This window comes from Haliaeetus albicilla, chromosome 18 (genome assembly GCF_947461875.1).
Source record: "Haliaeetus albicilla chromosome 18, bHalAlb1.1, whole genome shotgun sequence".
NCBI lineage: Eukaryota > Metazoa > Chordata > Aves > Accipitriformes > Accipitridae > Haliaeetus > Haliaeetus albicilla.
This window is the reverse complement of record NC_091500.1, coordinates 16,672,614-16,698,879: the sequence shown is the minus strand read 5'-3', so window position 1 is coordinate 16,698,879 and position 26,266 is coordinate 16,672,614. Positions and strand designations below refer to the sequence as shown.

At 38.6% G+C, this 26,266-nt stretch overlaps 1 protein-coding gene across 4 annotated transcripts in view; it reads left to right on the top strand.

Moving 5' to 3' along the window:
- Nucleotides 1-18,533, top strand: part of TAF1B (TATA-box binding protein associated factor, RNA polymerase I subunit B) — a 51,457-nt gene extending 32,924 nt beyond the window's left edge. For all 4 annotated transcript variants that reach the window (XM_069805819.1, XM_069805820.1, XM_069805821.1 and 1 more), the window contains exons 9-15: nt 5,119-5,266; nt 7,359-7,536; nt 7,842-7,888; nt 10,643-10,733; nt 11,186-11,256; nt 13,382-13,607; nt 17,869-18,533. In XM_069805819.1, coding sequence (XP_069661920.1) covers nt 5,119-5,266; nt 7,359-7,536; nt 7,842-7,888; nt 10,643-10,733; nt 11,186-11,256; nt 13,382-13,607; nt 17,869-18,061 — 954 coding nt within the window. In that variant the 3' untranslated portion in view covers nt 18,062-18,533. The remainder of the gene's footprint in view (nt 1-5,118; nt 5,267-7,358; nt 7,537-7,841; nt 7,889-10,642; nt 10,734-11,185; nt 11,257-13,381; nt 13,608-17,868) is intronic.
- Nucleotides 18,534-26,266: the final 7,733 nt, after the last annotated feature.

Genomic DNA, 26,266 nt, shown 5'->3' with positions numbered 1-26,266 from the left:
AGAATTTAAAACAATTCTGTAATTAATTCATTTCAGAAAGGATAGAAAATTATCACAATAAAATAAACCGAACTGTGAATATGTAAGTAATGCCTGCTGGGATATTGTCCTGATACAGGAGAAGGAAACGGCCTATACAGTCATCTAAGAAGAGAGTCAGTCAGACCACATTTAAAACAAGAAGCTATGGAGCCTGCAAATTAATCTAGAAAGCCAGCCAATGCATACTTTTCTACTTGTTGATCAGCAACATTCTGATATTGTCCAAACAAGTAGGAGAGGCTGCAATCTTGGCTTACCCAAAACAATTACCTGTTACTGTGATCTGATTATCATGCTAATAGTTTGGCTCATCTGCTTCTGAAAACCAGCTTGTTCTTTTCTAATACAGGTGAAAAATTCCATGTAACTTTGAAAGATAAAGGCAATCGATTTAAATAGTCTAATGAATATTTATCATAATGAAAATCTTGTTCTAGACACTTCTTCACCTACTCAACAGTGTGTATTTTGTTCTATGCTCAGCTGAAGTCAGTAGGGAGGGAAAGAAAAGAAAAAAGTGTTCTCAAGTAGTACTAATCTTCTGTACTGCTTTCTGGAGAAGACCTGAAGCTACCTTATTTGTCACATGTGGGAATAAGATACAAATATTTTGAAGACAAAGCTGTTAAGAAAAGTTCTCGATAACCTCTGTACCCAATCTAGACAAGTTATAGGCTCTCTCAGCGTTGTTCATCAGTCTTGAAGAAATCCCAGCTTGCAAAACACATGAAAAGGCTAGCAGGTGGCATAACTATAAAAGGATTTTCTGTCAGTCTTCCTGAAATTAAGTGCCCTCAAGGGTTTGTAGCTGAATTTTATGTGTGGAGTGTTTCCCAGGTTCTCGAAACAAGGTGAGAGCTCAGTAACTCCATGTGCTGATGGACACAGGGGTTGTCCTAATATTTAGCACAGAAATACAACTTGAAAATATGTAACGCAAAATTTTTTAGTTTATGATTAGATAAGTGAAAGTTATACTTGGAGAGTGTGTGGTGTATGATCTAACACTGTCCTCTCTTGTCCAAGTACTCCTCCCTTGGGGTTTAATCATGGGGTGCTGGAGGCAGAGTTTTTTCACCTGAAGGAGGGAGGCCCCAGCTCTGGATCTTGCTTTCCCAGTTGATTTGCTGGTTGACTTTCAGTGCAACTTGTTTTATCAGGTTCTTTTCCTCTGGTGGAGATATATAGCTAGGCAGAAGGTGATAACTTTTATTAATTTGGGGGCTGCTTATTTGCTTTATTTTGCTTTTTAATACTGTCCTAACATTTGCTATGTTGGTTGTGTGGAATTTGGGTGTTCTTTCTGTTTTAACCCCCGCAGTATGTATGAAACTTTGCAGAATAAGAGATTCGCTGTATGAACTCTCAGCTTTTTCAGAATTAAACAGGGTATGTAGTGACTGGTAAAAATTATCAGTGCTTGATAAGTGAAGTAAGTCTACAGTCTCCTCAACCTTTCAGCCTTCAGCCCTTTGTTATGATGTGTCCTACTGAGATGTGATCTTGTGTTGGATCCCGCTTATGCTTGCAGTTTACACTTCAAGAGATTACTGCGTACTTCTGGAAGCATGGTGTTTGGTTCAACTTGCATCGTCATGACTCAGTGCTGTGTTGTAGAAACACAAGTACTAGAGTGAATGTTTTTGAGCTTAAGCTTTCCATTAAGCCCTGGAAAGTAACAATTGATTTGGTTGATCTTTATGGTGGATTAGTATGCCCTTCCTAGATCTGCATGTCCCAATTGTGTTTACAACTCTTTATGAACACAGATCAGCTAAGAATAGTTTTTGTCTGTTAACACTCTTCTTAAAATAAGCCAAGTGATAGCTCTTGGTATTAATTTTTATTTGTCGTTTTTACAACACTTGTGTTTGCCCTTTAAAAAAAAAGAAAGCATCAGTTGTCGTTGCAAAGCAGAGTGTTTTCTAGCCATTTTGAAAAAGAACCAAATTGCCTTCTCTAAATCGCAAACAAAAGCTTTGAAACAAAAGTCAGTGTTGGGCATGAGGAGGAAGGGATGATTCATTAGCACCTAGGATAGGAAAGCTGTCTCCTTACCTTGATACAGTGAGAGAAGCTCAGGTATAAGGTGATATAGGTGTCTACCTTGAGTCCTCCAATTAAAAGCTATAATCCTTATAGTACCTCTGTGTTAATTCGACTGTTCAGATAGCTTCACTGGAGATAGTTCAATGTTTGAGAATGGGAATGCTTCAAATGACTGAATTCAGAGTGTCTTAATTTATTTTCATCTCTGATATATTATTAAGAAGCTACTAATTAACTGCTTTTCATTAAAGGAAAAAACATATTTCCTTTATATCTAATTAGGAATAATATTTATGTAATGCTTTTACTTGAATTATCTGGGACTTTAATTTTTCCCCAAATACAATCAAGAGAAGTTACATGTGATTCATGTTTTCTTCCAAGATTGTTTTGGTATTCAATTTAGCACTGCTTTTTAAGAGGAACGGAAAGTACTGTGAGCCTGGTCTTCTGTAGAAGTCTGGTAATGCATGTTTTTCTTGTTTCTCAAGATAGTCCTGTAGCACTCTAAGCCAATTTTTAGACTTGCTGTTTAGAAACTGTTTAGAAAATATGATGAACATGATACAACTTCCTAACTGTTACAAAAAGTTGCATGTGTAACAGTAAGTGACAGCAGAATTATTCATTTGCTTAAGCATGTGTTCATGCAGTTAAGCAAGTCTGAACTGCAGTCTGAGGGGAGATCATTTAAAAAAAGGAAATGTTGGCAGTCATTCAAAACAATAAAATGTGAGCATTGGCTACATAGCTTATATTAAAATAGATGAAACCAAATGATTGAATAAAAACACATTATTTCAGTCTTCTTTTTGTAAACGTGATTGCTCTGTTTTTAATCTGGTCTATAAAAAACCCAGAAGCCTGAATTCACTCTTGTTCAGGAAAGTTTTGAACTTGTGCACAAAGTGTAAACCCCTGCTAAATTCCATTTAAAGGAAAGTATCTTATGCACAAATTGACTTGATAAAATATAAATATGTGATAAAGTGCTCTGCTGAATTAGAACCACCAACTAAAGCAGAAAAAGCATTGCTTTTTATACGTTTAAAATGGTAAAGTAGCCTGAAGCAGTGAAAGTTATCACTTTAAGAGGTAAACTCAAGTAATGATTTAAAATACAGACAACTAAGAATGTTTAATGAAACAGGTCAGGTATTAAGAAATGAGGGTCAAACCTTACAGTCCATACTTACGGAAACTTCAGGTCCTGCTGAGTTCATTATGAAGAAGTATGTCAAAATCTGTCTGCAAGTTATATTCTTCTCTAGCAGGAAAATCTTGGTAGAAATTGGGAGAACTTTATTCATGCAGTCAATAGTTTTGCAAAGAGAATAGCAGATTTAATTTCATGAATAAATATGTAAATATGGAATTAAATATTTTTTTAAAATGAAGTTCTACTGAAAATTCTGTGGAAAGGTTCTAGAGAATGTGGGCCTGCTGCTGAATGGGAATGGGGACATGGTCACAAAGACTAAGGAGAAGGCTAAGGTGATGAATGCTATTTTTGCCTCAGTCTTTGCTGATAAGAATGGCCTTCACCAATCCCAGGTCCTTGAAACCAGTGGGAAAGTCTAGGGGAAGGCAGACTTACCCTTGGTGGAGAAGGAGCAGGTTAGGGAATATATAAACAAACTGGACATATGAAGGTTCACGGGCCGTGATGGGATGCTGCTGTAAGTGCTGAGGGAACTGGCTAGTGTCATTGCAAGCACACTGTCAATAATTTTTGAAAAGTCAGGGTGACTGGGGGAGTTTCTAGAGAACTGGAAGAAAGCAGACATCACCCCTGTCTTCAAGAAGGGCAGGAAGGAGGATCTGGGGAACTAAAGGCCTGTTAGCCTCATATTGATCATATTCTTGTTGATATATATATATATATATATATATATGCATTGCATAATAACCACAGACACCAGCATGTGCTGGGTGGCTGACCGGCTGGAAAGCAGCTTTTCAGAGAAGGCCCTGGGAGTTCTGGTGGACAAGATGCTGTGAAGATGACTGTGAGCCAGCAGTGTGCCCTTGTGGCAAAGACCACCAATGTCATCCCAGGCTGCATTAGGCAGAGCACTGCTAGCAGATCAAGGGAGGTGATCCTTCCTCTCTACTCGGCACTGGCAAGACACATCTGGAGTGCTGGGTCCAGTTCTGGGCTCCCCAGTACAAAGGAGATATGGACATAGCGGAGTGAGTCCAGTAAAGGGCCGTGAAGATGATGAAGGGAGCGGAACATCTGACAAACAAGGGGAGACTGAGAGAGCTGGGACTGTTCAGCCTGGAGATGGAGAAGAGAAGACTCAGGGCGGGTATGACGTGATACCTGCAGGAGGGTGCAAAGGAGAAAAAACAGATCCTCCTTGGTAGTATGCAGTGACAGGATGAGAGGAAATGGGCACAAATTAAAATACAAGAAATTCCATTCAAGCATAAAGAAAACCAACCTTTTTTCTTTTGTACAGTGAGGGTGGTGAAACACTGGAGGAGATTTTCCACAGACCTTATGGAGCTGCCATCTATGGAGATAATTAAAAATCTGACTGGATGTGGTTCTGGGCAGCCTGCTCTAGCTGACCCAAGCAGGGGCTTGGACTTGATGATCTCAAGCAGTCCCTGCCAACCTCCACCCTTCTGTGGTTCTGTGATCTCTTAGCTCTTTAGAGAGTTCACCCTCAATTGCACCTGGGTTGTTTTTTTTTTCCAACAGTCTTTCAATTTTGGAGCATCTGGAGATACACTGATCACTTCACAAAAAAGGTAATGGGTTGGTTGCAGGTCTGAAGCAACTTTTTGTTTGTTCCTTAGATGTTTCATGGGTTTTAAAACTAGCACATGTTTCTCTTTGCAGTACTGCAGTCTGGCTCCATTCTTTCATGTATGTTTAGTCATAGAGAATGCTAAAAGAGTCTGTATAAATAATTCAGTGTTAAATAATACAGAATTTAACATTGATAACTAATTTAAAATTATTAACAAATATGATAATAGAGCAAATGTATAACACCCTCTAACCCTGTCTTTCAGTCGTGGCCTGTATATGAAGAAGTATACAACAAAATGCTTGAGCTTGCAGCGTTTTTAGACCTGCCTCGATTTCCAGATATAACAGACAGCTGCTTTCTTCATCCAGACATGTTGTGCATAAAGTACTTGATGGAAGCTAATTTACCTGGTAAATACTTTCCCAAACCCAAACTGATAAAATTTTTCTTTGGTTTATTAAACTCTAGCAAAAAGACTTGAATTACTACTTTAAAAGTGCCTACTCTTTTCCTTCTGATTTATACCCATTTAAGCTTGAACTGAAAGATAATTTATATAGAAGGCACCTTCATCAAACATTTAGAGTATGTATTATAGGCCCAGATATGCAGGGACACTCTGGTGCTGGCTCTCTAAGGTTGTGAAGTGGATACTTCATTTCAAATCTTTCTGTATCCATGTGAACTAAGTTGAATTCATGTGATTTATTAACTTTAGCTAAATGATTCATGAAGTTGGGACCTGATTGCTTAGCACTGAATTGTCTCATACATAATATTGACTGTATATTCTATAATATTTAATATTAGCATTTATTTTTATATTAACAAGCAATGCGGTGTGACAAATCAGCTACTGTCTCACTTGATTTTCGATTTAGTTTTGAGCTCATATATTGCATAAATATTGAATATTGTTTATCCTAAAATTAAGTCTTGAATACTGAATTGCCAAAGAAAGACTAGTAAGTCCTAGTATGTGAACTGTCTGTTGGGCTACCATAGTTTCTATCAAATACCACTGTCAGTGAAGATGACTTATACAGACAAATAGCCTGTAAATTAATATTATTATTTTTTTCCTCAAAGCATTCCAACAATTAATAGTTTGGGGAGTTTTATTGTCTTATTTTGCAATTAGTTGTGTTGAGTTAAGCTACTTGGCTTTTCTGTTTACTCACAGTTAAATGAAGAGGAGATATCCAACAGATTTAGGGCTGAAATTCTAATTTTGTAGTTTTACACCAGTGTTGTGATCCTGTAGAGGATCACATTATTTTTCAGATTTTGAAGTATCAATTGAAACAAAGAAAAAGCTAGAAATTTGGCACTTTCAGATTTATTAGAGAAATACAAAGCTAAGTACTCTTTGAAAATTACTGTAGAAGAAGAATATATTGTTCTTTACTTTTTCCTTGCAACTAAGTTTTTATCATGTAGAAGCATTCTTTTTACAAATTGAAAAAGGACTACTGTTGTCTAACAACTCCTAAAAAAATAAAGCAAGCAATGGATTGGCAATGTTTCTTAGGACACTAAATACTAATGAAAAGGCCATTTTAAGTATCTGAAATGAAAGAAAATATACTGACAGTATTTATAAGAAAATTTGGTTTCCAGATTTTTTTTTTAACTTCTACTGTTATAGGCGAGAGGATTAAAAATTAGTTCCTACTGAACTCTTTGTAAGCAGCAAGAGAGTATAAAGTGTAGCTGGATTAAGGTTGTACTTAGTCATACATTGCTAACCTTTGTGGAATCTGATGGTGATGTAATCAACTCCTGTATTTCTTGCTGAACAGGAAAGGTGAGAAATTTGGGGGATTTGTATCTGTGAAAAATGAGCATAGACTAATAAGAGACTGTGTAGATACTTTAGTACTGCTTTTGGAGCTGTAGTTATATCTTTTTGACATAACCTGTGCCAGCGGGTGCAACCAGGCTTTACAATGTAAAGCCAGTTTTAACCTAGGCTGGGATTGTCTGTACCTCAGCTGGGTTTTGTCAGGGTAGCAGCAAGTGCTGCCCTGCCATGATTAGGCTGCTGTTCATAACTAACTAGCTTCTTTAAAACTAGCCCCTGTTCCTCTTCGCAGTACTGAATCCATCCTTGCATGGGTGTTTAGTCAACATGCAGGAAAAAAGTTTGTGACAAGCTTTTGGGTTTTTTTGAAACTATATTTATGTAGTTTTAAGATAGGTTTTCCCGCAGGAATGTTCAGGATGATCTAACAACATCATTCGAGTAACATCAAAACACTATTAAAAAGGGGGGGTTGTTTCTCCATGTGAATATATAGTACGTCATGGCTCTTTCGCATGTAAGCACAGTGAAGGTTGCCTAGTATTTTTAAAAACACCCCAAAATACTTATCAGCGTGAAAAAAATTGCTGTCTAATGGTCCTAAAAGACTGAAGCATTGTTTTCCTCAAATACCAACATATTTGCACTGTAGAAGTACTTCTAGCTTGTCATTTTATATTTTTATTTGCATTAATCAGATGAATTGCATAATTGGACTTGTCGAGTGGTGAAAAAGATCTGTGTTGGAGAAGTGGATTTCCTGACTCTTGTGCCTGGAAATAAGTCAACAAGAAAAGTGAAATACGATGTTCTTGCTGCAGCAGTCATCGTAGTTGTGCTCAAATTATTGTTTTTATTAGATGATCACTATGAATGGTAAGTGTACAGGCAAATCTGTAGCAAAGCCCAAATTTCAAATAATGCAAACGATTGTCTTGGATCATTCTTTCTTTAGTAATATTAAATTTATAGTATTTGAATTTTGATTCAGTTCAGTAGCATAATACATACACCTGAAGTAATTTTAGACATTAAATATTACTTATTTTTAAAAATAATCTGTTTGAATCTGAAACTTGGAATAAAATTAGGGTGTAATTTTTGCCGGTTGTATTTGAATTTAATGTGAAAAGTGCAGTATCTGGATCTACAAAGTAACCTGATTTTTATATTTTTTTCAGGTTACTTTCAGAGTTTGCTGAAGAAAGAAATAAAAATAACAAAGAAGGTACGTAAATATTCTAGTAGAAGCAGTCTTATGATTTTGTGAGTTAAGTAACTTTGTAATCAGGCTTAGAAAGTCTTGTCTTATTGATGATTAAAATGTGTTGTTGTCATTTATTCTTTTAGGGAAAATCTTTATTCAAAGAAAACAGTAGATCCTGTTCATGAAAAATCATCTCGGTTTACCTGCATAATTCTTATTGTACTGGGTAGGGGAATTTGGTACACATTTTGCTAGGTACCTTTCTGCTTCTCCTTGTGCATGTTTGCCTCTTGTTTTAGAATTTTATGCATGCTAGATGAAGATGAATGGATACGCAGTAAAGAGGGAACGCGCTTTGATCGTAAATAGCAGATACTTATTAGGGGCATCAAACCACATTTATGATAAAATCCAAACTTGTTTAGTCTTGTTAAATAAAATGTCTTAGTGTGTAACATATTTCAGATGTAATCTGTTTTCTTAGTCCAAATAATCCTGAGAGAGTGTCAAAAAGCTAGCAGCAATTAAGATAGAGAAGATAATGGTGTGAACATGGTTCTTTGAGGGCAGAAAGACCAACTCAAAGATTAGAAATCTTCAGGAAGATGTTCCATGGCCTGATCCAGGTCACAGTTGAAGATAAGATCACAAATGTGTTATAGTGATTTATCTTCTATGCCTTCCATCCAGTTTTGGGTCCATTTTGACCCTTCTGTTACTTTTTAAAAATTTAACTCAATAATAAAATCGGTGTTAGCACAATTACTGCTGTATCTTGAGACAGTCATCACTATTAACGAAAACCGGTAATTCTCATTTTCAAGTGGATACACAAACTTATTTTGGATCTTTTTTTTTTCCCTTGAAAACTTGAAGTACATAATAGTGACAAGAGTAGAAGTTGTGCAACTGCTTACAAGCTGAGGCTCAAAGCCATTAATGTCTTAATGGGGTTTCTCCCATATTAACAAGTCTCATTGCCCTCAGGAATTAACAGCTCATTCTTTGCCCACTTTTTTTACTTTAAAATCTGCTGGTGTAAAATGATCCATATGCTCTGTTATGTTGTCCCTATCCTTAAAATGTTGGGATGATGGTGAGCAGCTGCACAGAGGAGCTGAGGTGAGAATTTCTGTTAGAGCACTGATTAGTGCCAGAGCTCAAAACTGCCTCTGGCATTTTCCCAAAGTTAGTGTGCTGAAATGAATAATGGTTAATACTGAGTTTTAAAGATCCCATTTATGTTGACTGCATTCTCAATTTAACTATCCTTTCTCTAGGTTTTTTTGTTTTTTTTAAATAAAAAAATAGTATTTCAGCTCCTACAGTCTTTCAAGCCAGACTGGAAGCTGTACAGTAGATAGTTGTAGTTACCTAGTGTGCTTATGTGTGTATGTTCTATGAACTGCACACATACACAGTACAGTTTATGTTTAAATAAGAATTGATTGAGATGTATATATGTGTATGTATATCACAGACCTGTGTATTTTCCAGTCAGCTCTGCTATATGAACATCAGGCTAGCAGTACTGGCCAGGTAAATGGTTATTATAGTGTAGCATCATGTCTCTGACAATGGTTTTGCTTGTGACAGATGCTTAATAATTCATATGAAGTTTAACAAAAATTTCCACACCCTCCTCCCAGAAAACTGCCCTCCCAGCAGTTTAGGAGTACTTACTTAAACCTCTGGGTTTAAGGAGTTCATAAAAGAAGTTGTATCCACACCTTTGAATTTTAAGAACTACTGAAGGGTCTGTCTTTCCTTCATTTGTCTGTTGCTTTTTGAGTCCATCTATATTTCTAGCATTTAAGACATCCTGTGGCAGGATAACCCCAATAGCAAAAATGCAGTTAATACAATATGTATATAAGCTTGATTATAAGAACAGTATATTCACCTTAAAAATGCTTTAAACAGCTAGCTGGCAAAGCTAAGCATGATGCAAACATCACATGCAGTGCAGCTGGGGTGATGGGGAAATCCAAAGCCTAGTTAATTCGCAGTGCAGATAATCCACCCACGGGTAATAAGAGTTGATTATATTTTAAATATATAAATCTACACCATAGTTCTGTTTGGAATTCTTATACTTACTGTACACAGTTGGTCTGCTTCAGTCCTGTGCCTCTTTGGACCACCAATGATAAATGTGCTGCTAAAATGCCATATGCCTTAATGTTTTTGCATGTGCTGGTAAATATTTGTTCACATATCAAGGAGTGAAGTTCCTGTGCTCAGAAACATGGGAAGCTGATAAGAAGTGAATACAATTGTCTAGTTTATCTTTCCAGCCCTGTAAGGTTTCATGGCTAGTAGGATAGTCAGTGGGGAGTTGATGAAACTGTTTGAAATTTTACATCTGAGCTCGTTTAGATCTTAATAGTTACATTAATTCCTTGAAGTCAGCTTTCAAACAGGTGGAGGCCACTTCGCACTGTGGAGATCTAGTTCCTTTGGTAGAGAGGAGGTAGTTTCTAGGCTTAACTTTCAGAAAGGAGGGAAAAGGATTGAATTATGCTAAATTTATGAAGTCTATTCTAAGCTAAGGGGCTTCTTCGCGCTTATGACGTGCTGTTCTTTCACTGCATTTCTGCATTTCTCTTTCTTACGGAATTGTTAGATCAAGTATCTTTTCTTTAAGCACATAGAATTCAGGATAGGTTTGTATACAGGTGGAAGACACAGGGTCTAACTGTGTGGAGACCACCTTCTGTGTACTACACATTTCTTTCACTTCTTCCCAACCTAAAATGTGTATGTTTTATCCAGGTGGTCCATATTTTGAGTTCAAAAAGTGGTACAAGGTGATAAAATGTTCCTTGGATGTGGAGCAAAAGAAATTGGATGAAGAAAGAGCCAAGTAAGAGGTTTTTAAGTACTTTTTTAAGGTAGACAGTTTACATGAAATCCTGACCCCTACAGAAATTTTAAAAGTTAGGAATTTGCTCCACATTTCTATCCATTAAGCTTGGGTAAATAGAGTGATTAAATCCCTATCTTAATTTCCTATTTACACTGATAATGTTTATCCAGCATATTAATTAAATGCTCACTTTCTGTGACAAGTAGCTTATACAGCTGAACAATTAACTGATTACACTAAATCTAGGCTTACATGCCCCAGTTTGCCTACTCTGAAAAAAGACTTCCTAAAAGTGTTGGGGGGGTCAGTGACTTTTAATAGCACTAACCATTAGATTATTTTGATTTTTAATTTAATAGCTCTAGCAGTATTTGTAAGAAATTACTATTCTTTTACTTGTTTGCTTCAGCTTTCTTTTTCTTAACAATTGTTATGTCTCTTACTGGTAGGTATCTGTGGAGATGTGAAAAGCCACTGTTTTATTCAGCCAAGAAGAAATCTAAAGTTCTTAAGAGAAGACGTGAGTAAACTTTGCTTCTTCCCAGCAACGCAGAAATCTGCTCCAACTTTTCCCATCATAGAAAATCTGCAGCCCTGACTGTGATAACATTTATATCTTAAAATAATTTCCCTTCTCTCTTTCATCTCTGGGTACAATTAATGTAGTACTATTTTACAACCTGTGGCTGGAATTCTTCAAACAGACATTTTCCTCATGCTTAACTGAAACTGCCTTTCCCAGTCTTCCTAATGACCTACGGAACCACATCTCAGAATGAGTACTCTGTACTCAACTTTATTGGTTTGTCAGCTGCCTTTATATAACTGTGATCTTCATGAATTGTTGTTAGTCTTCCATAGCTTTTCTGTCCGTTTTCTCCTTTAGTTTCTCATATCCTTTGGTATGGATATCCCAGTATGTCCTTTGGTAGACCTTGCATGTCCCTCTCCTCTCCCATTCCTTCTTGCAGTCCTCTATAGAAAGTGAGGAAGGCTTGTCTGAACGTGACTTTACTTGAATAGCTATAGCTATATGTGGTCAGAATGCAGGTACATCTGCTTTATTTTAGTAGCTCTAGAAGTACTTACAAGAAATGACTGGGGTTTACGCTGATGTAGAAGCAAACACAAAACCCAACAAAACCACTTATCTGTGGAAATACGGAAAACCAGAATTCTATTCAACCAAATTAGGTCTGAAGTTCTTCATCCTACATTTAAGAGTATCTAGTAAGTATCTAGTAAGCAACAGATATTTGGAGAGAGGTGTTAAGTGTGGCAAGTGATATTTTTCCCTTTATATACTCTTCCAGTTTCTGGAAGTGACTGGTTCAAGGACTTGCAAACAACTTGTATAATCCTGTTTGGTTTGAATAACTCACGTTGGATTTCTCTTTCAAGAATGCAATTGGGGCTTTTTGAATGTTCTTACTCTTCAAACTTCAGTAGGGGTGATCCTGCAGTCAAGTCATGTTCCATGGAAAAACATGTTTAGGTTTGTTTATTTCAAGCTGATTGTTTGCTCAGATGCCCTTTAATTCCTGTGTTTATAAGAAAAAGTGGATAATGATTAATTGTTCATCATTTCTGTGGCACTCTAGATTCCTCTTCTGGCTCTGCTTCTTTTCAAGCTAGAAGAGGACCACTTAGATTATGGAGCTTTACCACTAGTTGTTGCAGGCAGGAGTATCACATAATGCCATTGTAACTGGGCAAGATTCATCTTAAAACAAATTTAAAATAGTAGAGACAGAGAGTGTTCTAAAAAGTGCCAGATACAGGTTTTCAGAAACCTTCCTTGGCCTTTGTTTTTGATGGTAGATTTTAGTGTCCTCTTGAAAGATAAGCTTCCCAGTCCTTGGATTCCTTTAGAATGTCTTTTCTGCTTTGTTTCCCAGTTTATGAATGATTTTATTCAGATACAGGTCATAAAAGAAGTTGAAGCTCCAACAACAGTGGTTTTTAACCTGCTTTTTACCATAGGGGAACAAGGCTTAGGTGGTTGTATTTTGTGTGCTGATCTATTGTCATACATTCTTTCCCTTCTCAGCCTCAGTAACTTATGAAAATTTGTCATTCTTTCACTAACAGTGAGGAAAGGTGAAGTGGTTTTTTTGTTGTTTTTTTTCCCCAGTTGAAATTTGCACTAGGAAAAGCTTAACCTTAAATCCATATGTGTATGAAACCAGGCTTCCTTAATTCTGATACACAGGAAACTACTAAAAAAATCTTAGCCAGTCTGAGAGATAGCATACAACCAGGTAAATAATAGCGAAAGGCATCCTGGCCTGTGTTTTCTATCAGCATAAAAATACCAGCAGTATCAAATGGATTTTACAGATTTTACTTGGGGAAATGCTTTTGGAGTGCCCCAGTATTAATATTATTAGGTATGAAACACCTGGCATTTTGAATTATCTTTCAAAATCTTTCCCTAAAACACGACAGAGTTGATTTTTAAATGGAATGGGGGAGAGAACATACAGACCTTCAAGGTTTCTCAGTATTCCACACAGAGATTTAAAGAAAAAAAAGAAAAAAAGATATGGCACAAATACCCTATTTTCTTCCTGTATTAATTGCCTCTAAACAGTATTCTAATACTTAATACTTTTGCCTTGTTCTTTTTGTTTCTATTTGTACAGGAATGGTTGTGAACTTACAAAATCAGTTTGGCAAGCTGTCTGGTTCAGTGCAACCTGCTGAAAAGCCAAATCCTTCAAGTTTTCAGTTAAGCTGGTATGAAGAAAACACAGATGGGAGTTGTTTTCACGGGCATAGCCTGAAGGGAATTTTGCAAGAAAAATGTGGTTTGCTTACCGCCATGAACCCTGACTATTGGCTGTGTACTGTTAAACTATGTACTGAGAAGTAAGTATTCAAATTTTTGTTAAATACATTTTGGAAAGTTCCCCTGAAAGTAAAGTGCCACATATATATATATTTTACAAATGACAAATATGGGGTGTGTGCACAGCTATGTATTCACATATAGTTAAAATAATTTGTAGAAAGGGGCACATGCAGAATGGTTAGTCTTGGATTGGGAGTAGACAAATTGTAATACGAAGAGTGATCAAAGTGAGCTTTTGAGAAGAGAGGAGATGAGACAAAATCCACAACTAGAGTCACATGGCAAGAGTAGCAGCTAGGTACAAATACTCACTTCACTTTCTTCTTCATAGTATTTTAGAAAAAACTTGCACCACAGCTCTCCAGAGAATGGAAAAATGGTTCCATTCCTCTCTCTCCCCTGGCCCCCCAAAAGCATAGGAAATTGATTTTCTAAATCACTATAGTGCTTTTGTGGTGGCCTTAATCAAAATTAAAGTTAAAATCAGCAGTCGGAGTTCAAATAAGCAGGCAATTAATGCCTCCAGACCATATTTAAAAAAAAATAATTACGAGTGAAAAGGACTTTACCACTATTTCATCTAAGCATATCGGCAATCAACAGTTGTATTTTTTACAAGTAGAAAAGTAAAAGAATAAAATTTATTTTACTAGAAAAGTAAAAGAAGAAATATGGGAAAAGAAAACATTTTATGCTATTAAGGAAGTTTCGTGTCTGTCTTACTAGAGAACTGTTCCCAAATCCTGCCTTCACAAGTGAAAGAGAATTTTTTTTTCAATTAAGGGTATGTGTATTTGTTAGTAAAATTATTTTCTTTAAAGGACCTAAGTAGCAAGGAGAATGATAGCCCAGCTAATCCAGCCTTGTACAAAGTTATATGGATATTTATAGAATCATAGGATCGTTTAGGTTGGAAAAGACCTTTAAGATCATCAAGTCCCACCATCAACCCAACACCACCATGCCTACTAAACCATGTCCTGATTTGAGTATCTGCCTGGTTTCTGTCGAACTTCTCACTCTTCCTTTAATACCTTCTCCTCTTGCATCGAATTCTGCAAAAAACGGTGAGTTTTCTACTTGGTGGGTGCTGGCAGAGGACCATGGCCAGAGACAGACAGCAAAAGCCTTGCTGAGAGAGTGTAGGAGTTCAGCAGCATTTACTCCAAGGAATAGGAAATATCTAAAACAGTGTTTCTTGTAAACTCCCCGGGTAGCGTAGATACGGCTTCTGGATCATACACCAGATTTCAGTTCTGCCATTGGTTATATCATGAAACCCTAATCCAAAAGAGGAAGGTAGCGGTGAGTATCAGTGAAAAAGATGAACTTTGCAGATGGCTTGGATTCTCCTGAATTTCTCATGTGTGCAATTGGAGGGTGTTTTTTGGAAAGGAGGTCGGGTTACATTAATGTGAAATGAGATTTCATTAGTGCATTGAATAACATCTTAAATCTTTACCTGATATATACTTCTAAATGGCATGCTTAAGAGAGCAATAGCCCCTACAGAGTATTAGCGATATGTTCCTGATTTTTTAAATAGTCCCCTTGAAAATAACTGGCTTTTACATGTATGCAGTCTTTTCTGTCTTTCAGTGGATTTATTTGCTTATCTCTATTTTCTTTTCACATTACCTTTCACATATCCACTATGACAGAAATGGGTTGGAATAATGTAAACACAGTGTTATATTACAAGAGCTTTGGTTGCATGGATTCATTCTTTTGTATGAATAAGAACTTTTTTTTTTGAAGGGAGGAGAGGTAATAATCCCTTTACCACAAATTTGCGTAAATCTTATGTACACACTGAATGAGTGGATATTTCGGTGTATGTTTGTGTGAATAATCTTTCATGCAAAGTCTGTTTTTAAGCCTACATTTTCATATGTAATATATTAAAATGTTAATGGCAAACTGTCATAGCCTTCATGAAACAAGATTTGAATTTCTTACCGGTTAAATTTCCCATTATATCATTTGCAATGCAAGTAGTTAATTATACATCTGACACTTACTTAACTTTGGAAAACAACATCTACTCCTTCAGATATGAGGGTTTATCCTATGCAAGTGTGTGTATGTGTAATAGAAGTAAAAACAAACTTACAAATTCTCTTTCTCTAAAAATCAGCATGGTCTAACTGGGACTACTGAAATGCTTTAATTGTAGGACTAAAGCATGATTTCAGTGTGGGCAAAGCTGAGATCAGTCAAATGGTTGGGGAAATGCTCTTACATTTTCTTTTATTTTAGAACTTTCAGTTTTAAACTGGATTCTAAATTGATTTGCTATAGAAGTGTTTAGGTGATAGGAGTTTTACGGTTGGACTAGATGATCTTAAAGGTCTTTTTCAACGTAAATGATTCTATGATTCTATATATGATGAGGTATTACAATGTGTGAAAAATGTTGAGAAAAATGGATTTCCCTTATTACATCTAAATTTAAAATCACCTGGATTTTTTTTTTAACTCTTCAGATATGCTCTTAGGGTAAATAGCACAAAAATAGCACAAAATGGGGCAAAAATGTGTGTGTGTTTAGGTACTCTTGTGAAAAGGTGTGACTGCAGTTAATCAAATAGGTGCTTTACAATACTGATGTAATTATACATTTGCCTCAGAATATACAATATCACTCCCCTGCTCCCCCCCCCAATGGAAACTGAGATTTGACACCTAAACGGCCATCAGAGCTGTAGCTGCTAAATCTTAGGGTTGACTAACCCATAGCAAAATGTCTTAATTCATATTAGGCAAAAAATGCAGGTTTGGTTCAAACAACATTTCTCAATGAAGTTTGAATTTAGCCAACACATTGGGTTGTGGGGGTCAGCTAGTGCATTCTGACACTGCTGAAACATCTGATTAAATTTAGTTTTTGTAAGAAGTCACTGGCAGCTTTTGGGGAACGTGAGATAGTCCATAGGATGGGATGTACGACATGATAGTTTCAGATTTCCAGTCTGCCAGACTTTGGGAGGCTTTAAACAAAGACTCCGCTCCCTGAAGTGTGGCTTGCATGACACTCCAGGATGGGTCCGTCTGTTCCTCCACTTTGAGGTAAAATGTAAATGTTTGTTGGGCAAGAGGGAGCAAGCAAATGACTCTATAGTCTAGTAATTAGCACACTTGCCCATAAATTGGGACAGACAGATTCCAGTCCTTGTTCTGGTGAATATTTAAGACCGCTGCTCTGAATCAGACAGAGGGGAAATTTTAAACTCTGTTTCTCCACATCCCAGGGCAATACCTAGTAAGCTAGAACATGCATAGGATTTTATGGTGAATAGCACCTGAATCCCCCTATCAATGTAAAAGATTTTTTAAAAAAATCAAAACAGCTGGATTTTATACTGTTTTAAACTTACAACTTTTAATAAAAACAAATTTGAGTCTAACCCAGAACAGGATATTTTTCCAACCTAAGTTGCTGAACTTAATGTTTACAGAGCTGTCTCTGCAGTCTGTCCTCTGTGTCATCTTTTGTTCAGTCTGACACTTGTTACCAGCAAGTTCAGCCTACTGTTTTTATTATATATTTCACCAATAAAATCAACTCATCATTTTCATTAACATTTTCACTGTGAAAGCTACAAAATAATTAAGCAGAAGGTTGCTATAGCACTAATTACTTTCTGTCAATCTGGTCAATGTTTGCCCCAGTGTTTCCTATATTACTCCCTTGACTGGAACTCAGCTTCTCTCTCTTGTTTCTAGACAGGTGATTTATATTTAGCACACAGAGGCAATGGGCAAGAAATGGATGGATTATAATCCCATGGCATAGTTTCAGGAAGAGGAGAGAGGGGACCCTATGGAGAGTGTGGGCAAAGAATCTAGAAAAGAGCCTGGGGTGTCTGCATTGGATAGTCTTAGGAATTTTAAAAATAGGGCAAGTTAGCCATCTTCACACTTTGCTAAATTTGCTAAAAGTTGGCACAATGAACACTGGTTCAATTTAGTCCTCAGTGGCAAAGAATGTATTCTTTGCCTGGTTGAGTATGATCCTGCTTCATAGGGCAAGAAGCTATACAGGCTTTTCCTTCTTACTGTGTCTGCACCATCTCTGAACATGTCTTGGTCTACTTCAAGGTTTTGCAGGAGTGGATCCCTTCACAGAATTGACATTGTAGACCAGAATTGTGATTTATGCTGTTGGTAAAATGTAGAGGTTTTATCTGATTACAATTAAATATATTAATGCTAGCTAAATACTAACTAAATACACTTGTAATTTAGGGCTTTTTTAATTTTTACCTTTCTTTTCAGATTGTGTGGTCATCTGGCTCATTACAGAGAAGTGGACTTTCCCCAGAGTTACCATTTTGTACTAAGGTTATTCTCCTTTCTTCTGAGGATACAGCCCTCTTATATCCATGATGAGGTGTGTGTGATAGAACACAAACTTTTTAATAAAAAAGTCTGTAAAAAGCCAAAATACAAGACAACCCTAAGGAAGTAAAAAGGCCTAAAAATAACAGTATTAAAACCATGTAAATTAGTTGGTTGGATCCCAAACCATGGTATTACATCTAAAGTTGTAATGATCCTTTTGCCTGCATGGAAATTTTTTGTTAAGATAGTAGTGCTGAGATCTACTACTGTACTTTGGTTGTAGTGTCATTTAATCTATAATTTAAGTCACTGGTTTCCAGCTGGGAAAATTATCAAGGAAACAGTTTATCACAATTTATTTCCTTACTTTGTATCAGAGCCAACAGGAAGCTATGAAATTACCATTTTTGGGGCATATTTGTACATGCTTTGAGTGTACTGGACGGCACGTTAGCATCTAATTACATTGTGAGATTTTGCAATTGAGGTATTATCTATTTTTTTACTTACTGTTGTATGACGGCAAATATATTTCTAGAAAGTAATGTTTACTTTGTTTTGAAATAGTGTGTTAACAAATAAAAGAAGCAGTTGGTTGATGTTTTCACTGCAGTGAGTTTTTCAGTCATGGTTTCTAAACAGGCTGTTCTGGAGCAACTCTGGCACTGTTTTCTACATTTCCTTGCATCCTGTTTATCTCCCCATCTCTTGTTATGCCTGAGCCTCTCATTCAAGTTACCACCTTTCAGGTTCATGTTCCATTCCAGGCTTCACAGATTTTGCAGCTACTTTTATACCTGGAACTGCCCATCCTATTTCTTGTGCAACGGTAACTGCCAGGTCTTCCTGTTATTCTTCTATTGCGTTTGAATTTCTTCTGACCGCTTTATAATCCAGCAGCTTGTCTCTCAGCCATTCTACCAGTTTCTCATGCTCAGTCGTATTTAAATTGTCCCAGACAAAGTGTAAATGAAGTTGGGTGCTGCCACTACATTAAAAACACCATAACATATGCATATGTTGAACAGAGATGCTGAGTGGATACCCAGATGAATAAAGCTGCTTTCAGTTGAATGAAATAAAATTCAGCAACTCCAACCGTCAGTACGGAGTACAGAAGTTGCCAAATCTATTTGATCAAAACCTAAATCAACAGCAACAGAGAAAAATGGTGCCTGCAGACTTTACAAAGAGTAATAGCTACCTTCCTGAGCAAGGGCTTCAGTGAGATGTAATCTGGGAAGGTAATCAGTTCAGCACATAGACTCTGAGTATGATGGAAGCTTTTAAAATCTGTTGCAGTTCAATCCGTGAAGCCATTGTCTAAAAACTGGGAACAGGCAAATGGTAGGAGAGGAGATGTGCTGCCCTACCTGTCTGGAGTGAAGTGATAAAGTGGTATTTCAAGCACGGGTAGAGCAGACAGGACTGTTAAGTTGCAATAGTTACTTGGAAATACTGGCAAACCAGGAGGCTTCATTGGCTTAGTAGAGGCAGGAGGTAATTAAGCATGGTGTCCTGATTTAAGGTGACAGAAAAGACAGTTTGGGTGAAAGTTTTTAGGTTTTCAGATATTTTAAGTAGTTACTGTAGAACAGGGATTTAAGAGCAATTGTCCCATAAAGTGATTGTAACACGCAGAAGAGAAGGCACAGTTTTAGCCATACAGAGCTAAACAGTGCTTGATGGGGGAAGAGGAAAGAGCAGACTGAGTTGTTACTTATTGTATGTGTTAGAGATTTCATAAGTCGGTACAGTTTAGTATGTCTAAATCTATTGCCACGTTGCACTAGATACCTCAGACTTCTGACAAGATGTGTGTTGAACTGATGTTTGCATTAATGGACTCAGAATATACCAATTTGAATCTCATCTTATGTCTGGTGTTTGTGTTTTAAAATTAGCCATTATCTATTATGTTTGACCTCACCTGAGTGAATTACTAAAGTTTGTAAATATTTGGTAAAATTATTGATTGTTCTTGTTCTAGATGAGTATTTGTATCGGTTAAAAATCTACAGAAGTGTAATACACATTGTCACTGTTTTCAACAGTGCTCGCTCAAGTGACTGAAAGTGTCTCATTCTTTTTACTATAATATCTGTTAAAGTTTTGAATTAGCTATCTAAAAGACACCTTGTTATACAAAAAGGATTCATTTAATTCAGAAGTCTTTATTTGAAAGACTTATGCATTTAATTATAGGTATACCTTTCTTTTAAAACTACTGTAGTAGTAAAATCTGAGCTTCATAAATTAAAAATACTGTACTCATTGTTACATTGTTACAAATGTAACAAAGCTCCCTTAGATGTTTGAATAAATTAAGGCTGTACTTTAATAAACAGGAATAAAGCTTGCAGTTAATCATCAAGAGCCATTTGTGCCTTCTGGACACATAGGTTAAGAGTCAGATTTAAAAGTAAAGGGTGTGCCCCTAAAATACTTAATGTTAGTTCTATCCAGTTTAATCAATCAACACTTATGTTGGAGTAACAATGTTTAAGAGACTGACCAGCCACAAGAGTGCCTTATCTTCAGTGAAGTGTAATTGAGCTCTCTTGGGACAACTACTTTGAGTCCAGTTAATATAACCCTGAGGTGGAGCTGCACTGGTTGAACAGACAGCTACAGGCAGATAGCTGAAGGGCAGGGTGTCTGCCACAACCCAGCAGTTCCAACCACCTCTTCTATCTACTTTTAATTTACAGGTCCTTTCTGTAACTATTTGCTGAAAATGTTCAGGTAAAGCTCAGCCTTCTGATAGCTACTTTTTTATACTTCTTCCCATGGAAATTTTAAGTAGAGAACTTGGTTTGTTTTGTTTCTTACTCTAAAAGTTGAATGAGAGTTCTTAAGTATATAGATAAAGTTAAGTGGGTTCTTTTTAGATTAAATTTTTAAAACAGTATATATTGAGAAGACTTATAATAGTTAAATAATTATTAACTTAGACAATAGCAAATTGGTTATTCTGAGACCTTGATGTGCCTTCTAAAGTGAATTTAGGGTTTTTCCTAGTTTGTGTGTTATATTTTTTAACACAGTTTTCCTATCTTTAAGAGTACAAAAGTAACCTTGCTTTATGAATTCTCCTAAATAATGCAACTTTTCTGTTGTTTCAGTGGAGAAATATGATGGATATTTCATTTTCGTTTGAAAGGTACAGCCTTCAGCACAACTGGTATTTTACCTTAGTAGTTTTTCACTGCCTCAGTGTGTCTGCGTTCTCAATATCAACTTAGTCTCAGTGAAATACATTTTTCTTTTTGTATTTTTTACTATTTTCCAGACATGAAGGAGAGGTGTTTGACTTTCTCCTTAACCTTTTACGCAGTGAGGGCCCTGAACCTGATTTAACCAGAGAATGAGAATCAGCAAAGTTCAGTGCCTGCAAGCAATGCTAGTCTAATTTATTGGCCATAGTGTGTTGTATGGGCTTCACTGCAATTACATCTTTCCTAACCTGTTTTTAGCATGACCCCTGAAACAATCGTGTTTGGAATATTTGAGAAAGCTTTGTGCAATGTTGCAGGCAATGCAATTAGTAACTTGCTTTCTCATAACTTCTTGGAAAGCTCAAAAGTTTGGGAGAGGTAAAGTCTGAAAATGTTAAATCCCTGAATAAGGTGTCTGCTCCCTGGTTCATCTGTCCTTTCTCCGTGTCAGGTTGAATAAGCTTTATGCTGCTTCACAGGCAGAGAAGAGTCAGGATAACTCCATTTAATTAATCTCCTGTTTTGATCCAAAATGAAATGGGCTTTCCAGCACATGTGGTCATACATATTTCCTGGCTGAGCATTAGTATGTGGATTGGTCAAAGCAGTGTCTCACTGCATTTGTCCTTGCATTAAATGCAGAATGCTTGCTTTCCAATATCTCCTCCGCAGTTACTGATCTTGTTCCTCCTCGCATGTGAAGCTACTTTGTTCCTGGCCAGATTAGATGAGGGAGAGCATAAAGGACATGACAAGATGTGGAAACAGGCGTACGTGAAAGAGCTTTCCTCACTGCTGCCTGTGCTAGGATGCTGCTGAAACGGTGAACGCGAGAGTGAGTAAGGGCTGGCAGAACAGGAGATGATGAATGCTTGTGTCCTCACGTGAGGTTATAGCTGCCCTTGTACAACTGCTAATGGCAGCATTTCCAGAGCCAGAACACTCCCCAGTCCTCAGTATCTACACTCTGCCTCTGGCAGTACATCAGGTGGTTTTAAAAGAAAATACAAGCACATTCCTCTGATAATCTCACACGGCTGCTCTGCATTGTAGAAGTATTCTGTGTCTGCTCATAGGCTGCCCTCTTGTTCTAGCAGTGGCTTTGCCCATCAGCTGCAGACCCTGCCATTGCCTTGTGAGAATGCCACCAAGTGTGTTTAGTGTCTATGTTGTGATCTCATAGCTTGGTCTGGATCCTGGGATGCTTCTGTGCTGGCTTTTCATGGAGGATCCCTCCAAAGGCTGTCTGATCGAGCATTGCATGCCAAGTAGAGGCTGCTGCTGCAAGAGAAGGGTGAAGATGCCACCTCTTTACAGGCCCAGGGAAGAGAAGGGTGTCCTAAAACTACATCCAAGTGCTCCAGCTCTCAAGGTCAGGATATCAGACTGCAGAGCTAGCAAGTTCCTGGTGAGCTGTCAGCTCCTTGCAAGTGAGGCAGGCTTCACACCTGCAGGCAGGCTGGTTCGTGTGCTTCTGAGCAGGACTTCGACCATGGCCCCGTGACGTGGTGCAGCAGGGCTCCCTGTGACGGCCACTTGCAACTTGCTAGGATGTGAAGGAATCCACCCGTCCCTGGATCTCATCCACACAGTAAGTCGTGCTGCATCGATATAAAATTGTGACAAAAAATTTTTGTTCACTGAACTAAGATCAGTGGCGTTTGGAACTCCTAACTGGGCAGCTGGGTGGTTTCCATGCTGCGGAGCAAAGCGGATTAGGCAGAGAACAGTATGCAGCGAAAGAGCTGCACACGCTGTTCTCTTGCTACACCACTATCGGCCTGCGCGGCAGGACCTATGTACACAGAAGTCAAACCCGGAGGAAGCACAATATTGAGCAGAGAGTTCAATGAGGCTGGATAATATGCTAAAGATTTTATCGTTAATAAAATTCTAGGCTTCAGGCTGACTTTTTAAATATATGGGCTGCTGCAAAATCGATTAATTCACACTGTAGTCATTTTAGAGGGTCCTTAGTCAGGCTGATGGAGCTGCACCTCCTGCCCCTGAATAGTCTGCTCTCAACAGCATCTACATTATCTTTAGGGCTAAATACATAATCAAAAGGGGAATCTTTAAGGAATGCCAGCAAGATTGCATATAGGGATATGACTAAAGTGAAAAGCAAACTTTAATTTTCCTGTCCATATTTCACACATTGTGCTTTTATTTATTTCTTTACCCTTTTTCCCCCCAGCTTTTTCCATCTTCTCTTCCCTCCAAGGCATTTCCAGCTTCCCTTTCCACTGTCACTTGTCTTTCTATTTCTTTCCACTGTGCCTGTTTTCACCTCACTTACTAGTGACTTCATGAACCTCTGCCTGGGCTTTTCTCTTTTCTTTTTTTTTTTTCAGCCCTTTGATGCCTTCGGGATTATTCTGCAGGGGTCAGTGATCAGCTTCGGGCTTACTTTTCCGGCTCTATCGTTAGTGTCCACAGGCCTGTTGCAAAAAAGAAAAGCTTGCCTGGTGTGCTGTGTAATGGAGAGTATAGAAGATTCGCTGCTCTTTCCAGCCAGCTCTGCAGCCTGGCCGTCGCATCCTAGGGGTTCAGATTAAGTAGAAAGTACCTTGTTTTGACTCCCTGGTGCATTTTGTGAAATTAAAAGTACTGTTACAAACTTGATGCAACTTGTTTATTACACAGGTGTGAATGGCCAGTGCGTGTAGATGATAATTATCAGGTATGAGGTTTTAAAACCTTATTTGTTAGGTAAGTCATAACAGTAACTAATCCTTGTCCAGAATAATTCCCAGTTTCTCTAGATAGCGATGTCAAAAGACAGACTAGGAAGAGGTGCAAGCACATTGAGACAGTGCTCAGCCAGATGGTTGCAAATGGCGTGTGAGTTCAGTGGGGTTCCTCACATGTTTTGAGTGGGATTAATTTAAAAGGAAACGAATACGTGAAGAAGGGAAGGAGAACACTGAAGGCAGGACCAGGGCAGAAGGAAAGGGCTTGAGAGGTGGAGGAGAGCAGCGAGATTGAGGTGAAAGGGCTGAGCGAGGGAAGAAGTTGAAGGGAACGCCAGTCAGCGCAGGACAAGGGAAGTCGTGCCAGGGCACTGCCGCATCAGGCTGGCATGGCTTTATGCCCAAGCCAAAGCTCTGCTAAATCCCTTTGTGCTTCTTGCCTGATTTTGTTCAGCAATGATGCAACCCAGTTAGTGACATCACAGAAATACACCTACAAGTGGTGTTACAGTCTAGATTGTGACCAGCAGATTAGTCAGTGGTGTCACAATCCTGTGTTTATATCATTGTCTCCTGAATGTGGAAGTGATTGCTCTGTCGATAGCTAAGTTTTCATCGGCACATCAGGCTGTTAAGAAAAGCCATCCCTTTTGCAGAGGCAACAGCTTTGATTTGTTTGGAATAAAATCATGGTAAATTCTAGTTAAGTAGAAATACCAAGCGTGGCACATTACTAAGATTTTAGCAGTTTGGGTGCAATGTAAACATGTGACTGAACTTCAGCACGTACTGCATCTGGGTCACTTACAGCTACAGGGTAGTATTATATTTTATTGTTAATGAAAAGTATGCACGAACAGAAGCAGGGAGCGTGAGGAGTGAATAACACCTGAGAAAGTTAGCAGTCCTTCCCAGCGCTTGCGAATTTGAGCTGGTTTTCTAATTTGTATCGGAAACAAAGCGAGTTATACTTGTTTGGAAAAACGTAACTTTCTGACAACTTAATCAGATGACAGAACTTTTTTTCCATAGGTGAGACCAGATAAGAAATTTTCTTCTATGTAGTCTTGAATTAGATTTTTTAAATGGGTTAAAAATATAGAATACCTTTTATCGCCATGTCATAAAGAACAATTTCCATCAGTTCATTTCACTTTGTAGAGCAAGATTCTCCTTCAGTAATATTTATCTTTTGCCATCCTAGCAGCAATGTTTGCAGATCCAAACAAAGAATTTTGTATTTAGAACGCTAGTTGTAATCCAATCAGAGGATATTAAGCAACTTCCAGGATTAGACCCTCAGTGAAAGTTTGTTCCCTTTAGTTTCGCATTTCCTTCGGTTGGCTGCTTGAATTGTCCTTCTATAGTTTTGCACTGGAGTATATCCTGTACAAATAGGGAAGAGATTTTGACCTAGAAGGAGAGACCTCTTATTAGTGTGCATACTTTTAAATTACAGTAGCTATCTGAAGCATCTTGACATGCGATAGGTAGCACTGTTGCTATATGGGTTGGATTCAAGTTGTTACTTAAACAAGCAACCTCCCACCCTTATTTCTCAAGGAGAAACTTAAGATCTTTCTGATTCAAATTTATGCACGTCACTTTGGTTATATCCGATGTATTTGTAATGTTGCCGCCGTTGTTAGACCGGGGGATTTAGGCGTATTTCCAGCAGTAACTCCGTCGTGAACCTCCCTTTCCCTCCGAACCCGCCTTCATCCGTGAGGCACCTAACGACGCCGGGATTCACGGTGCTTGGGCAGTCAGCGCAGTGCTCCTGCCAATTAACGCGCCTTGTGCCGTCTGTAGACTTTCCTAGCAGCGGGGTTAGTCCCGCAACAAGAAGCAAGGTTGTAGAGGGGAGACCCAGCTCTAGTGCGAAAAGGATCCCAGGGCGATTCCCGCGTACCCCGCCAAGAGCCCCGGCTCGGCGGCCCCTGAGGCCGTGCCCGGTCCAGCCCGGCCCCGGGCCTCGGCCCGGAGCGGAGCGGGACGGGGCGCTCGGGGAGCCCCCGCGGCCGGCGGCCGGGAGAAGAGTGCTGGGGACTCGGGGGCAGCTGCGGTGCCAGCGCCTTAGCCCCCGCGGACGCCGTACGTGCAGGCAGAGAGGTGAAACAGGGAGGAAAAGGTTTTTTGTTTGTTTTTTTTCCTCAGGACAGCAGCCTTCCCCGCGGAGTTTTACTTGTCCCTTGCGCCGTGCGCCGTCCCCCGCGTTGTACCACAGGGACCGCGGCCGCCACCGCCCGTCCCCCGCGGAGCCCCGCACGGGCGGCGGCACCGCCCCTCCCCGCCCGGCCGCCCAATGGGGGCGCGGCAGCTCCGCCCCCCGCTCGGCGGCAGCCAATGGGAAGCGTCGCGCCGGCGCCCGTCCACCTGCGGCTGCGGGAGCCACCTGAGCGGGCGAGAAAAGCCGACAAA